The sequence below is a fragment of the Eurosta solidaginis genome, chromosome 1, assembly GCF_040869045.1.
Source record: "Eurosta solidaginis isolate ZX-2024a chromosome 1, ASM4086904v1, whole genome shotgun sequence".
In the NCBI taxonomy this organism is placed as follows: Eukaryota; Metazoa; Arthropoda; class Insecta; order Diptera; family Tephritidae; genus Eurosta; species Eurosta solidaginis.
Window position 1 is genome coordinate 209,407,318 of NC_090319.1, and position 15,648 is coordinate 209,422,965.

The 15,648-nt window shown below is 34.5% G+C and overlaps 1 protein-coding gene, 1 long non-coding RNA gene and 1 pseudogene across 2 annotated transcripts in view; 1 reads left to right on the top strand and 2 right to left on the bottom strand.

Moving 5' to 3' along the window:
- LOC137237001 (uncharacterized) overlaps nucleotides 1-12,486 on the bottom strand; it is a 30,159-nt gene extending 17,673 nt beyond the window's left edge. The window contains exons 1-2 of the mRNA XM_067760124.1: nucleotides 12,478-12,486; nucleotides 8,968-9,362 (exon numbers count right to left, since the gene is read on the bottom strand). Of these exons, the coding sequence (XP_067616225.1) occupies nucleotides 8,968-9,288 (321 nt within the window). The 5' untranslated portion in view covers nucleotides 9,289-9,362; nucleotides 12,478-12,486. The remainder of the gene's footprint in view (nucleotides 1-8,967; nucleotides 9,363-12,477) is intronic.
- Nucleotides 1-15,648, bottom strand: part of LOC137237002 (uncharacterized) — a 217,123-nt gene that overhangs the window by 131,192 nt on the left and 70,283 nt on the right. The gene's annotated exons all lie outside the window — the stretch shown is intronic.
- On the top strand, nucleotides 5,945-8,572 carry LOC137238776 (spermatogenesis-associated protein 20-like; annotated as a pseudogene).

The following is a 15,648-nucleotide window of genomic DNA, read 5'->3' on the forward strand; positions in this document are numbered from 1 at the left end:
TGCAGGTGGTGTTCCGAGGACATAAGAACGCAGCCCGTAGCGGTTTTGGGGGCAGAATTTTGGCAGGCCTGTATTTTCTTCCAGGGAGTAACCTTTAGGCTTGGCGACCATATCGGAGACGCGTACCATGCAAACGTCTATTTATATTTACCCCAAGTACTGCCGATTTATTGAATTATATTAAATATTGGTACAGCTCTGGATTTTCGTTACAATTGCTAGTGCATGCTCTCCAAAATGCAGATCCTGATCGAAAGTCACACCAAAGATTTTAGGGTGTAAGACAGTCGGTAGGGTAATGTCATATGGTCGACATTTGGCGCGGCCATGTTTTAAATAACCGATGAAATGGTTGGTGACAATACCAGGTTTCGCGAGGTGACATAACTGGTGAGATTGGGGAGATAGCTGTTTATTTTATTACAAAGCTCATCGATGTAGGAAACAATAGCATAGGCGTAGAAAAAATAGTGGCTCCTGGTGGTAAAGGTAGCTATTGATATGTAGAAGTTTGAATATGAGTTTTTTTTAAGTTATTGCAAAAAAGTGTTGAGGATTTTTAATATCTTATGAGGTACCTTCGTACATGTTTCTAAGAATGAAGAATGAGACTTATTCAAACTCAATTTTCACCACGACAAATCCGCTGAGACTTTGCTATACTTTAACATACAATACTTTACCCCTTTTTAGCACTACTATCATTTTTGATTTTATTAAATTCTATAAAATGTTTCTTCCTCTACAGTTCAATTTACGTATTAGATGGTAAAGATGGCTTTCGCATTTTCTCCATGAATAACTGTGATAAGGTGGAAGAAATCTATGCGCGTAAATCGCAACATATTATCTTGGTCGAGCGTTTCATCAATAGCTCTCTAGTGGTGATGGTGACTGCAGAGAAACCCACTGTTTACAAATGTTACACTTCAAAAATAATCAAAATATCTGCCATTGCGTCGACGACTCAAATACCCGCCCATATGAATGAAACGAACGCACCCAATTGTCTGCCTAACGGATAGTATACATATTCATCAAATCGAAAATATTGCTGCAAACGAACTGGCTCTGAATACTGAAACAGTACACATATTCAAAATCGATGAGAAGGCTGTGATGATGGTATAGGGTGAGTTGTTGAATAACATACGGAAACTACTTTAACCCATCTATATATTTGCATTACAGCTAAAGCTGTACAAACAGCAAAAATTGCTGGCGCCAAGCAATTGGAAAAGGCAGTGAAGCATTCATGACACTGTACGGATGGTGCAAAGTTAGAAACTTTCAAATTCAATTACGACAGCAATCGGATTCCACGACACCTTTGAATATTCTTGATCTGAAAAAAAAGAGTAAATATAATCTGAATTTCTAATTAGCTTTAAGTTGTAGATTTAAGTTGATTCAAATAATTGGAGTTTTTTCTAAAGCTTAAAATTATTTTCTGTCCGCTTGGAAAAGATTTCAATTGGAAAACGAAAACCAATTAAGCGAGTTTATTTATTATTAAAGTACTTACTTTTCTTTATATGAACTGTATTAATTTAAGTTACAATTTCATGTACATATATAATAAAGTATGTCGTGGTACGATTGCTGTAGGAATTAGATTTGAAACCAATCAATACTTCTGCTAAGGGTTGCAGAATTATTGCTGGAATGGTTAGATTTACAACAATAATAAGTCTGACTCAATTACTAGTCCTCATTTTTAAATACATATTTTACTTTACTTTATTACTTTCAAATTCAATTACGACAGCAATCGGATTCCACGACACCTTTGAATATTCTTGATCTGAAAAAAAAAGAGTAAATCTAATCTGAATTTCTAATTAGCTTTAAGTTGTAGATTTAAATTGATTCAAATAATTGGAGTTTTTTCTAAAGCTTAAAATTATTTTCTGTCTGCTTGGAAAAGATTTCAATTGGAAAACGAAAACCAATTAAGCGAGTTTATTTATTATTAAAATACTTACTTTTCTTTATATGAACTGTATTAATTTAAGTTACAATTTCATGTACATATATCATAAAGTATGTCGTGGTACGATTGCTGTTGGAATTAGATTTGAAACCTATCAATACTTCTGCTAAGGGTTGCAGAATTATTGCTGGAATGGTTAGATTTAGAACAATAATAAGTCTGATTCAATTACTAGTACATTTTTAAGTTCACCAATTACGACAGCAATCTGATTCCACGACACCTTTGAATATTCTTGATTTGGAAAAAAAGTAAACCTAATCTGAATTTCTACTAAGCCTTAAGTTGTAGATTATTCAAATAATTGGAGTTTTTTCTAAATCTTAAAATTATTTTCTGCTCGCTTAGAAAAGATTGCAATTGGAAAAGAAAAACCAATTAAGCGAGTTTATTTATTATTAAAGTACTTACTTCTTTTTTATATGAACTGTATTAATATAAGTTCCAATTACATGTACATATATAATAATATTGAAAATAATAAATATTGGAAATTCAATTTTTTTGGTTCATATTTTATTCATATGGCTGCTCCAGGTAAAGTAAATCTGCAGGTAAAATTAATGTTATATAGCGGTTATATAAATGGTAAAACCGCAGTAAAATTGATTGTCAAATTACTCTGCTCACACACGTCACAATGCGCGTCAAAAGGCGGTCAAATTTTCGGTTTTTTCCTCTACATTTTCGAGTCATTTGACAATCAATTTTACTGCGGTTTTACCGTTTATATAACCGCCATATAACTTGAATTTTACCTACCGATTTACTTTACCTGTAGCAGACACGAGAATAAAATATGAACCAAAAAAATTTAATTTTCAATATTTATTTTTAATTATAATAACCAAACATAAAATATAATATAAACATTTATTTAAAACATATCATTCGATTTAGTCAATTTTTGCCAAATAAAGAATATTATATATTAGGCGCCTAGATGTAAAACCAGATATTTAAAAATTTTAAAATAATATTTTAATTGCGAAAATATCGCCTAGCAACATTCTAAAAACCCGTATTGAAAATTCATAACAATTTACAAAATTTCAGCTTTTTTGTGCTTTTCTAAGTTTTACATATCATGGATTCATCTGGTTTTGCATCTTGGAGCCTCATATATTCATGAAATTGCAACTTAAATTAATACATCTAATATGAAAAAGATGTAATACTTTAATAATAACATAAAAAATATATTAATTGCTTTTAGCTATATTGCTGCAGCAGCTAACTTTATATTTGGACAATTCAGAAGTGTATTACATTCATGTAAAATTTGAGTTGTTTCCATGGTTTCGAATAAAAAATTTTATTATTTCAATCAATTTAAGTGTACAACTTAAAGCTAAGTAGAAATTTAGATTAGATTTACTCTTTTTTCAGATCAAGAATATTCAAGGTGTCGTGGAATCCGATTGCTGTCATAATTGAATTTGAAAGTAATAAAGTAAAGTAAAATATGAATTTAAAAATGTAGAACTAGTAATTGAGTCAAACTTATTATTGTTCTAAATCGAATCATTCCAGCAATAATTCTGCAACCCTTAGCAGAAGTATTGATTGGTTTCAAATCTAATTCCGACAGCAATCATATCACATCCCTTATTATATACGTACATGAAATTGCAACTTAAATTAATACTTTTGATATAAAGAAAAGTAAGTACTTTAATAATAAATAAACTCTCTTAATTGGGTTCAATTGAAATCTTTTCCTGTGCAAGCACATTGCTAATCTGTGTTGGCAAAAGATATGATTATACTGTCTTCGATAGATAGTCGAACGAGCCGCTACTCGGCGAAGTAGAGATGACCGTTGTGTCGGTGGCAGCAGTTACAACAGCAGTTTCTAACTTTGCACCATCCGTACAGTGTCATGAATGCTTCACTGCCTTTTCCAATTGCTTGGCGCCACTAATTTTTGCTGTTTGTAAAGCTTTAGCTGTAATGCAAATATATAGATGGGTTAAAGTGGTTTTCGTATGGTATTCAACAACTCACCCTTTACCATCATCACAGCCTTCTCATCGATTTTGAATATGTGTACTGTTTTAGTATTCAGACCTAGTTCGTTTGGTACAATATTTTCGATTTAATTATGTATACTATCCGTTAGGCAGACAATTATGTGCGTTCGATTCATTCATATACTGTGTGTATTTGAGCCGTAGACCCATTGGCAGATATTTTGATTCTTTTTGAAGTGTAACATTTGTAAACAGTTGGGTTTCTCTGCTGTCACCATCGCCACTAGAGAGCTATTGAAGAGACGCTCCGAGTCACGCTGTGGCCACATTGTCACAGTTACTGATGGAGATAATGCGAAGCCATCTTTATCATCCTATAAGTAAATTGAACTGTAGAGGAAGAAACATTTTATAAAATTTAATAAAATCAAAAAATGATAGTTGTGTTAAAATGGGGAAATTATTGTATGTTAAAGTATAGCGAAGTTTGAATAGGTTTTATTCTTCATTCTTAGAAACATGTACGAAGATACCTGATAAGATATTCAAAATCCTTAACGCTTTTTTTGCAATAACTTAAAAAAACTCATATTCAAACTGCTGCTACATATCAATAGCTACCTTTACCACCAGGAGTCACTATTGCTTCTACGCCTATGCTATTGTTTCCTACATCGATGAGCTTTGTAATAAAATAAATAGCTATCTCCCCAATCACTCCAGTTTTGTCGCCTCGCGAAACCTGATATTGTAACCAACCAAATCATCGGTGATCTTATTTAAAACATGGCCGCACCAAATGTCGACCATATGACATTACCCTACCGACTGTCTTACACCTTAAAATTTTGGGTGTGACTTTCGATCAGGATCTACATCTTGGAGAGCATGCACTAGCACGAATACTAGTAACGAAAATCCAGAGCTGTAACAAATATTTAATATAATTCGATAAATCGGCAGTACTTGGGGTAAATATAAATAGACGTTTGCATGGTACGCGTCTCCGATATGGTCGCCAAGCCTAAAGGTTACTCACTGGAAGAAACTACAGGCCTGCCAAAATGCTGCCCCCAAAACCGCTACGGGATGCCTCCTTATGTCCTCGGAACACCACCTATGAAGCGAGAAAACTCCCAATAAGGGAAATAAATGAAATGCTAACCAAACAGTTTCTGAAAAATACACAGCATCCCAACTTGGGCATCCCAACAGACATCTGATTGTTGATCCAACACTGCTTAGGGGCTTAAAGAGTCATCTCCGTAAGCATAATGAGGAAATACGACACCTGAGAACTCAGTCGTATGAAGTAAAAAAACACAAGCAGGTCCCCAGTGAACTACACAAACAGGCGTCGGACCTTTATGCTAGGAATTGCCCGGTGAATCCAGTACTCAAAGAGCAGTACCCAAAACTTGCGGAAGATCGCGTACTCCCCAGAAAAAAGCGAGTCACTCTATCTCAACTTCGTTCTGGATACTGTAACAGGTTAAACTCTTACCTATCCAGAATCAACCCCGACATACAAAATGTATGCCCCGCTTGCAATGTATCCCCACATGACACCAACCATCTATTTAATTGTAATGTGGAACCAACGCCTCTAACACCCCTTTCCTTATGGTCCACCACTGTTGAAACAGCATGTTTCCTTGAACTCCCGTTAGAGGATATTGATAACAATTTGTGGTTAGTCAGACCTATTGGATGGGGCGAAGCACTGTTACAACAACAACCAGTGATAAAGCTGATTTTATTTTAATTACTTGCAGTTGGGGCATGCCCTCATTCTCTACTGTGCTCAAAACTATCGCCTCCAAATGGCAATCCAATCAAGATGAGCTAAAAGTAACAGGCAAATATGTTATAGCAGCAATACAAAAATCACTAAGCGAAAAATCGACGACAGCTGTATTTCAGCCAGGTAGTGCGGACGCCAAGCTGCAAGAGTCTTTACGCATCTTTAAGCGACGTTATGATCAACAACACGGCGGTTTTGGTACACAACAGTTGGGGCATGCCCTCATTCTCTACTGTGCTCAAAACTATCGCCTCCAAATGGCAATCCAATCAAGATGAGCTAAGAGTAACAGGCAAATATGTTATAGCAGCAATACAAAAATCACTAAGCGAAAAATCGACGACAGCTGTATTTCAGCCAGGTAGTGCGGACGCAAAGCTGCAAGAGTCTTTACGCATCTTTAAGCGACGTTATGATCAACAACACGGCGGTTTTGGTACACAACCGAAATTACCTGAAGTTTCACGTCTCAAATTCCTTTTACATGCCTATATTATCACCAAAGATGCAGATGTGCTCGATATGGTGCTGCAAACCTTACAACACATTGGTCACGGTGGTATACATGATCATGTTTTTGGTGGTTTTGCGCGTTACTCGGTGGATCGTGTTTGGCATGTGCCACATTTTGAAAAAATGCTCTATGATCAAGGTCAACTTATGACCGCCTACGCAAGTGCTTATAAGCTAATAAATGATAAGACATATATGCGCTACTCTGATGGTATATTTCGTTATTTAATGAAAGATTTACGTCACCTTGGGGATGGTTTCTTTGCTGGCGAAGATGTTGATTCTTTACCTACAGCAGATGCTAGCGCAAAAGTCGAAGGTGCGTTCTATGCTTGGACTTGGGCTGAAGTGAATTCGGCTGTGGATGCAAATGCAACGCTTTATGAAGAAATAAAATTGGACATGGAACGTATATTTGAAATTTATACTTTTCACTACGACTTGCGTGCAAAGGGCAATGTTGAACCAAAAAGTGATCCGCATGGTCATCTAACTGTGAAAAATATACACATTGTTCGTAGTTCCATTGCTGAGACATGTGATAAATTCGGCTTAACCGAAGAGCAATTACAACGGGTACTTAATATTACCAATGAAGTCTTGCACAAAATACGCGATCAACGTCCACGTCCACATTTGGATACAAAAATTATTTGTGCATGGAATGGATTAGTGTTGTCGGATTTAGCTCAATTGGCAAATTGTGGTGGTGAAAAGCGGCACGAATATGCAAAAGCAGCTGAAGATTTATATAAATTTATGCATAAGCATTTATATGATAACGAAAGAAAAGTGGTGCTCCGCTCTTGCTATGGACTAGGGACTGGTGATGCAACGCTGGAAAGTATAGCGTAAGTTATATTATGAATTTTACAGTACCACATCTATCGATGGCTCCCTTGACGACTACGCATTTCTCATCAGAGGTCTGTTGGATTATTATAAAACGTGGTTGGATGGTAGCGTGCTAAAATGGGCAAGTGAACTTCAGGAGATACAAGATGTACGATTTTGGGATAATACACATGGCGCCTATTTCTATTCAGAAGAAAATTCTCCAAATGTGATTGTACGCCTAAAAGAAGGTAGTTCATTGTTTTTTATAATCAGTATTGGTTTTTGATGGCAGAGGGGAATTGAGCTACTCTGTAGCCAAATGATTTTTGGGAAACCTAAAACTAAATTAGAGCTCAAAGGCAAGTCAGTGTTCAAAGTAACTAGAAGCAGGTGTTGTGATAACATTCAGCATGCTCACACCAGTGTAAGGGGTGATATGATATTGGGGTTAAGGAAATCGTTCTCGCTATAATTGTGAGTATTTTTACTCTTACAACATAAACCGAATAAAAGGGCTCTTGTGTGATTGAAAAGGTGGTTCGAACCTGCGTAATAAAGCTCCTGACTACAGCAGGGCCATCTCTGAGAATTCGAGAAATGCCAAGGCGTGGAAGGCATTAAGCTAAGATAGATACACTACCACGAAGCCTCAGTTTAGCTTTACGTAAGAGCAAGTTTGAGTAAGTGTTCTAGCACGGAACTGACATGAGGGGTTAAACTCTTACATTTTCGACAAATTTTTGAAATTAACTCTGAGCTAAAAAATAACTTAACGTTCTGCAAATGAGCCTAAGTCTTTTTTATTGTTACATAAAATGTGAATTTGTCTTACTTTTCAGATCATGATGGCGTTGAACCATGTGGCAACAGCATAGCTGCACGCAATCTTATCTTACTCTCACATTATTTGGACGAAAAAGCTTTAAGCAACGCGCTTCTAAACTGCTTGAATTCTTTGCTGATGTTAATCCTTTCTGTTATACGCTACCAGCTATGATGTCCGCATTATTGTTACATGAAAATGGTCTTGATTTGGTAGCAGTTGTCGGTCCAGATTCGAATGATACACGACGTTTTGTTGAAATATGTCAAAAATTCTATATACCAGGCACGATTGATCCACAATATCCGGATGATACTTATAATCAACGTGTACAACAAAAATTCAAAATGATAAATAGTAAAACAACGGTTTATATATGTCATGATCATGTTTGTCAGCTACCAGTTACCGATTCAGAGCAACTTGAACAAAATTTAAAAGAAAATTTCTTTAAGAATGAACATTAGGCATGTAATATGTATGTACAGTTTTTTTTATGATTTTCGTTATATGTAATCATGTAGTAAAGGCGCTTGGAAGGTAGTTATTAGAATGAGTTATGGTGTATAGCTGATACATTTATATGTCTAATTATTAATAAATGTATTTTCAAATGCTTCGATTTCAAACTTGAATTGATTCGATTTCAACCTCACCTAACCGCGGCGAATCCTGTTTCACTAACAGACGAGGTTCTGGCGACCTCAAGCTCCTCATGGAACTTGAGGTGGCGAGGGATGGATAGCCTGAAGGTTTAATGTGGCCATATAAATCGTTCCCGAAATGGTCGGGGTAGCACCTTAATATTGCTGTGTTACCGGAGCGTACCGGATCTGTATCCGGCAAAGGACCATCACATCGACAACACTCCCCAAAGCCTTCGGGGAGTAACCTTATCGCTACAACAACAACACCAACAACGAGAACAACAACAACATAATCTAAGTTAGATAATATAAACTCTACCACTATATGCCTAGGTTTCATTGCTCAGAGAATTTATGTAGTAATTGCATTTACTTACATGCTTGAATTCAGAAGAAATATATACCTTCTTTGTCAAGCTGGATGTTTTTGTTATGGTATTGCCTGTCAAACCGAATTTTGGCTGATAAGTTCGCGATTCTTGTTCTGGTTCACGAAAAACAGTTGCATTGCGGACATCTGGACTCTCTGAGCGTTGCTTAAGATTTGACATGAGCGGCGTAGTTGCTGTATTTTTCATGTATGCACCAACCGGACTTACGATATGCGAAAATTGTTTAGGTCCGGTATTTTCTTTGAGACGTGAAGGCATAGCAGTTTGAGGTTTCTTAAATAACTCCAATTTTGGCACTGGTTTCATAGAAATTACAAAACAATTCGTTTTCTGTGCACTTGTTAGTGGTGTACGCTTTCGTGATGAGAATGGAGTTTTAGCTACAAAAAAAATGAAGAAAATGAAATCAAATTTTATAAGTGTTATTACATTAAGTAAAAAACTTCTAAATCAACTAATAGTAATTAGTTACAACCCAGATCTAAGCGAGTTAACCAGCTTAAAAGCCATCAATAACAAGTGCCAATAATATATCCGCGGCATACCTGCCGACCAAAATGATTCAAGGGGTTGTGATTGCCAACCTCACCTACCCGTGGCGAATCCTGTACCTAACAATTTGGTGTGAACAATTGGTGCCAGTTAACCCTCTGAAATAATCGGCGCAATTCTACGCCATTGTGTTGGCATTAATTTGGCAAAATGCAAAAGCTTTTCATCTTCTATCATAATTCGCGGCATGGTGCTATATAATTGTGAATTCTTTCGATGAGCACAAAAATCAAATCAAAAATTTTTGTCGAAATAAACAGCAAAAATCATTGTATATTAAAGACTTTGGGAAAATTTTAGAATAGCACCCCCCGAGTTCGGAGTAAAAATTGGTATCAAATGAAAGAGGGAGTTCTCCCGATCACAAATATATATATTTTAAAGTGCGCAAACTTATAATTTAAAAGTTATTTGTTGTTAAAGTTTTCAAATTTAGCAAATTTCTATAGCACTTTAAATTACAATTTACACATCTTTCAAAACCTTAATCCACATACATATCTATATAAATTGGCGATAAACTTAAATTGCATTTTTGTATATTTCACATTTCATTTTTGCATTGTTTTTACTTATTATAAATGTTTTTATTAAATCAATCGCGCTTTTGTAGCAACATGCACATATATATATATATATATATATATATATATATATATATATATATATATATATATATATTTTTTATTGATGACATTACAAAGCTGTGTAGCCACATATATATACGTATACACATATAAAATTTGTATAGAAATTTGCAAACTTTAACACCAAATAACTTTTAAATTATAAGTTTGCGCACTTAAAAATATATATATTTGTGATCTGGAGAACTCCCTCTTAATTTTAAATCTTTCCGGAGATATTCCATTTAAAATTCTCAAAATTGAAAAAATTTTCCACCACCAAATGTTTTGCTGTCTCTGCTGAATTAGAAATGGTGGATTTTTTTGCCCGCAAAAATGGCGTATTTTGCTATCCCTATAAAAATAATAGGTGCGAGAGAGCACGATACATTGTGGGAAAGCAAAATTTGTCAGCATGCTATTTCATTTGCACAATTTTCCATTCCAAATCGTCACCCCTGTCAAAAATTCGTGTGGCTGTGTGCGTTTTTGGTCACACGATTTTTGCAGGGTGATGCAGTCGCTCGCATACTACTATTTCATTATTAAAAAAAATTTAGTTCTGAAAAATGCAACCTTGCCACATGCATTCTCAAACCCGGTTTCCACACCATGTTTTCCTTTAGGACCAAAATTCATCGAAAAAATAGACCAGGCATCATAAAAAAGGACCAAATTTTAGTTTTATTTTATTGGTTTACAAACAATTCGGCAAATTACTAGAGTGTCGTATTCGTTGTAAGAAGCAAACATTTTAGGATGTTTGCGTGATTTCCTATATAAAATTTGAATTTGGCTTTAATTCAAACTGCACAAACAAAAATAAAATGTACTTTTAGGTATCACATATTCACATTTCTAGGATAAATCTATTTCTTTCACCAACCAAACGTTGTGAACCTAGATTTGCTCGATTGCAATGAAGTAAAAGGTATAGCGCAGTTAGGTTTTAGTAAGGAACGGTTAAAAAATTTGCGTTATGGCAAACTCAGTATATCGTAAATGAAACTAAGCAATTGTGTTAATGCCATATTTATAGATGCTTATAAATTGTATTAGCAGTATTTTGAATTTTTGTTTCAGTGAAAAAGAAATAAAAGTACCAAACCCGTGCCGAAAAAGGACCAGCGGACCAAATGGGGTTGGAAGGAATCACTTTTGGTTCAAATGGACCAAGACGCCAACTGTGTTCTCAAATGCAAGCTTCCACATTAAATACATATACATATATGTAAGTCCTTCGGCATTACGAAATACATTGTCGCGTTGTGAGGTAAAATATTCTTGTATAAAACCTTTTTCGCCACCACAATACCACTGATTAAGTATAAAATTTCACGAAAATAATAAAATTTTTTGAAAAATCTCACCGAAAACCTGCAGTCATTGTCCACGAATTTAGAAACAATGAGAATGGCAAATACTAACGTGTATGAAATGTAACGTCAAAACGTATAAGCACATGGTTGTACTTCAAAGCACGAAAATGCTTTAAAAACACAAGAAATTGTTAAAACAAAGTTGAAAAAATTGATAAAAACTTTAATATAATAAAAAGCTTCGTTTAATAACAACAAATACGCCTTATATATTCTCTATATACATAAATTGGTAAGGATTATCCCATTTTAAAATTTAAGCTAAATAATCTTAAAGTTTTTTTTGAAACTGAGTCGAGTACTGTGCGTGTGAATGTGTGACTTTTCAGCGATCAGCTATTAGTTGCGCTACTTGGTAAGATTTACAATGCTATAAACTACAAATATACATGTACATATATGGCTTGTAACCAGGCATGCAGTTAGCGAAGTTACTAGACCTTAGGAGAAACGGGTGAACGAGGCATCAGAGAGTATAAAAGCAGCGAAAGACGAGTAGTCAGTAAGCAGTTTGATTTAAAAACGCAATTAGTTGTGAAGTAAGAGTTATTGTGAAGTACTCTCAAAGTAGTCTAATAGAGACCATTTTGCATAATTGAATATTGGAGTTATTTATTACACCTTAGCGATTCGAACGTGAACAGAAGGGTTGGAATAAGCGGAATTTCCCTAAATTCGTTACAATATTTTCCTTTTTCTTTATTAACTGAAAGGTTGGAAGTTAATATTTATTTTTGTTTTTTTTTGTTGATGTGGCAGAACAGGCTTGCAACGTCATAAATTAATCATATATATATACTAGGGGGCTTTGTCCCCTGCTCGCTACGCTCGCAAACCCCCACCCCATCTTCCGATAGCTTCGCTATCTCCAGTGGGGCCCCACATTATTTAAAATGTTTTTTATTTACAGTTTATTATTTGGGTTATATGGAACATACGGTAATTTTCTCATGCTGATTTACGCTTCTCGGCTTTCCTCTCCTTATTTTTCTGTTTTTCTTATAGAATTTCACATCGAAGTGTAATATTTTCACTTTGTTTTTCTCAGCAAACCTTTTCGTAGCATTGCGACGTTGAATACGTTTTCTCTCCGCCAACTCAACTTCGGTTAAATTTAATTTCTTTCTACCCTTTGTAAAATACCTTATTTTATATATATAGTAAAATTTTACCATGGTGACAACATGAATGTTTGGAACGCGACATTTAATTTTTGAACCAAATGTAATATTTCACATCGAAATGTAATATTTTTACTTTGCCTTTCTCAACAAACTTTTTCTTAGCATTCCGACGTTGAATACGTTTTCTCTCCGCCAACTGAGCTTTGGTTAAATTTAACTTCTTTCTATAAATAAAAAAAAAACAGTACAAACTACAGAAGGATCATACCACTAAAATAAAATATTCCCGGAAGAAAAAAACTTGTTATATACACAAGAAGGATAAATGTGTATGTTGCTACAAAAGCGCGCTTGAGTTAATAAAAACACTTATATTATGTAAAAACATTACAAAATTAAAATTTGAGATATACAAAAATGCAATTTAAGTGTATCGTTGTCAATTTGTTTGTTTAGTCAACCTTCGCGCTGTTCGGACGTGTTTTCTAAGTGCTCGCTTGTATTTTTGCATATATTAAATCATTATTGATTGTTTTTGTTTTACCTTTTGATCTGAAAAAAAAGAGTAAATCTAATTTGAATTTCTAATTAGCTTTAAGTTGTAGATTAAAATTGATTCAAATAATTGGAGTTTTTTCTAAAGCTTCAAATTATTTTCTGTCCGCTTGGAAAAGATTTCAATTGGAAAACGAAAACCAATTAAGCGAGTTTATTTATTATAAAATACTTACTTTTCTTTATATGAACTGTATTAATTTAAGTTACAATTTCATGTACATATATAATAAACTATGTCGTGGTACGATTGCTGTTGGAATTAGATTTGAAACCAATCAATACTTCTGCTATGGGTTGCAGAATTATTGCTGGAATGGTTAGATTTAGAGCAATAATAAGTCTGATTCAATTACTAGTACATTTTTAAGTTCACCAATTACGACAGCAATCTGATTCCACGACACCTTTGAATATTCTTGATTTGGAAAAAAAGTAAACTTAATCTGAATTTCTACTAAGCCTTAAGTTGTAGATTATTCAAATAATTGGAGTTTTTTCTAAATCTTAAAATTATTTTCTGCTCGCTTAGAAAAGATTTCAATTGGAAAACAAAAACCAATTAAGCGAGTTTATTTATTATTAAAGTTCTTACTTCTTTTTTATATGAACTGTATTAATATAAGTTCCAGTTTCATGTACATATATAATAATATTGAAAATAATAAATATTGAAAATTCAATTTTTTTGGCTCATATTTTATTCATATGGCTGCTCCAGGTAAAGTAAATCTGCAGGTAAAATTCATGTTATATGGCGGTTATATAAACGGTAAAACCGCAGTAAAATTGATTGTCAAATGACTCGAAAATGTAGAGCGAAATGACGGAGAATTTGACCGCCATTTGACCAGCATTGTTACGTGTGTGAGCGGCACAGTACTATGCTCACATCCTATAGGTGGGAGCGGAATGCACGATCAAATTAAAAGGAACGAAACGGAAAATTTGGTCACAAAACCTAATTACGCCCATGCAAATGTGACTATGAATATAACCGCTGGGAAAAGTCACAATGCCCGTAAAGTTTGCGTTATGGCAAACTCAGTACATCGTAAATGAAACTAATGGTGATTTCTTTTCTACACCAAAATGTCGCGACTTTCAGCGGCAAACATTTTGAAGATTCTCACTTCGCCCTGTGAAATTATAGCAACTGAAAATGTTCAGTGCCACCCTGCGTGACCTGAGAAGAACAAAAGTTGTAACCATTTTTACAAAAAAATGCAGTTCGTGTGTTTGTTCGCTGTCAACTGTGATCGCAAATTGCTTTTGAGTGAGGCATGATGCGACTCATATGTACATATATAGCATTCGCTTCAGCTTCGTTTGATCCATAGCATTCGATTCAGCTTCGTGTGATTCATCAGCCAATTGACAGGGCTGTTTTCTGCCCCATCAATGGCAGTGAGGGCAAGTAATATTGCATTTTTCGCCATTTTTAGGGGTAGGTTGTTGAGAAAAGATAATGATGCCCTCTATTGAGGCAAAGCTGATTTTACAACAGAACACAATTTTTTGAAGGGTTGGCGTGAAGGCGACATTTTCGTGTAGAAAAGAAAACACCATAATCAATTGTGTTAATGCCATATTTATAGATGCTTATAAATTGTATTAGCAGTATTTTGAATTTTTGTTTCAGTGAAAAAGAAATAAAAGTACCAAAACCGTGCCGAAAAAAGACCCAAATTGAGAAAAAAGGACCAGCGGACCAAATGGGGTTGGAAGGAATCACTTTTGGTTCAAATAGACCAAGATGCCAACTGTGTTCTCAAATGCAAGCTTCCACATTAAATACATATACATATATGTAAGTCCTTCGGCATTACGAAATACATTGTCGCGTTGTGAGGTAAAATATTCTTGTATAAAACCTTTTTCGCCACCACAATACCACTGATTAAGTATAAAATTTCACGAAAATAATAGATTTTTTGAAAAATCTCACCGAATAACTGCAGTCATTGTCCACGAATTTAGAAACAATGAGAATGGCAAATACTAACGTGTATGAAATGTAACGTCAAAACGTATAAGCACATGGTTGTACTTCAAAGCACGAAAATGCTTTAAAAAAACAAGAAATTGTTAAAACAAAGTTGAGAAAATTGATAAAAACTTTAATATAATAAAAAGCTTCGTTTAATAACAACAAATACGCCTAATATATTCTATATATACATAAATTGGTAAGGATTATCCCATTTTAAAATTTAAGCTAAATAATCTTAAAGTTTTTTTTGAAACTGAGTAGAGTACTGTGCGTGTGAATGTGTGACTTTTCAGTGATCAGCTGTTAGTTGCGCTACTTGGCAAGATTTACAATGCTATAAACTACAAATATACATGTACATACATATATGGCTTGTAACCAGGCATGCAGTTAGCGAAGTTACTAGACCTTAGGAGAAACGGGTGAACGAGGCAACA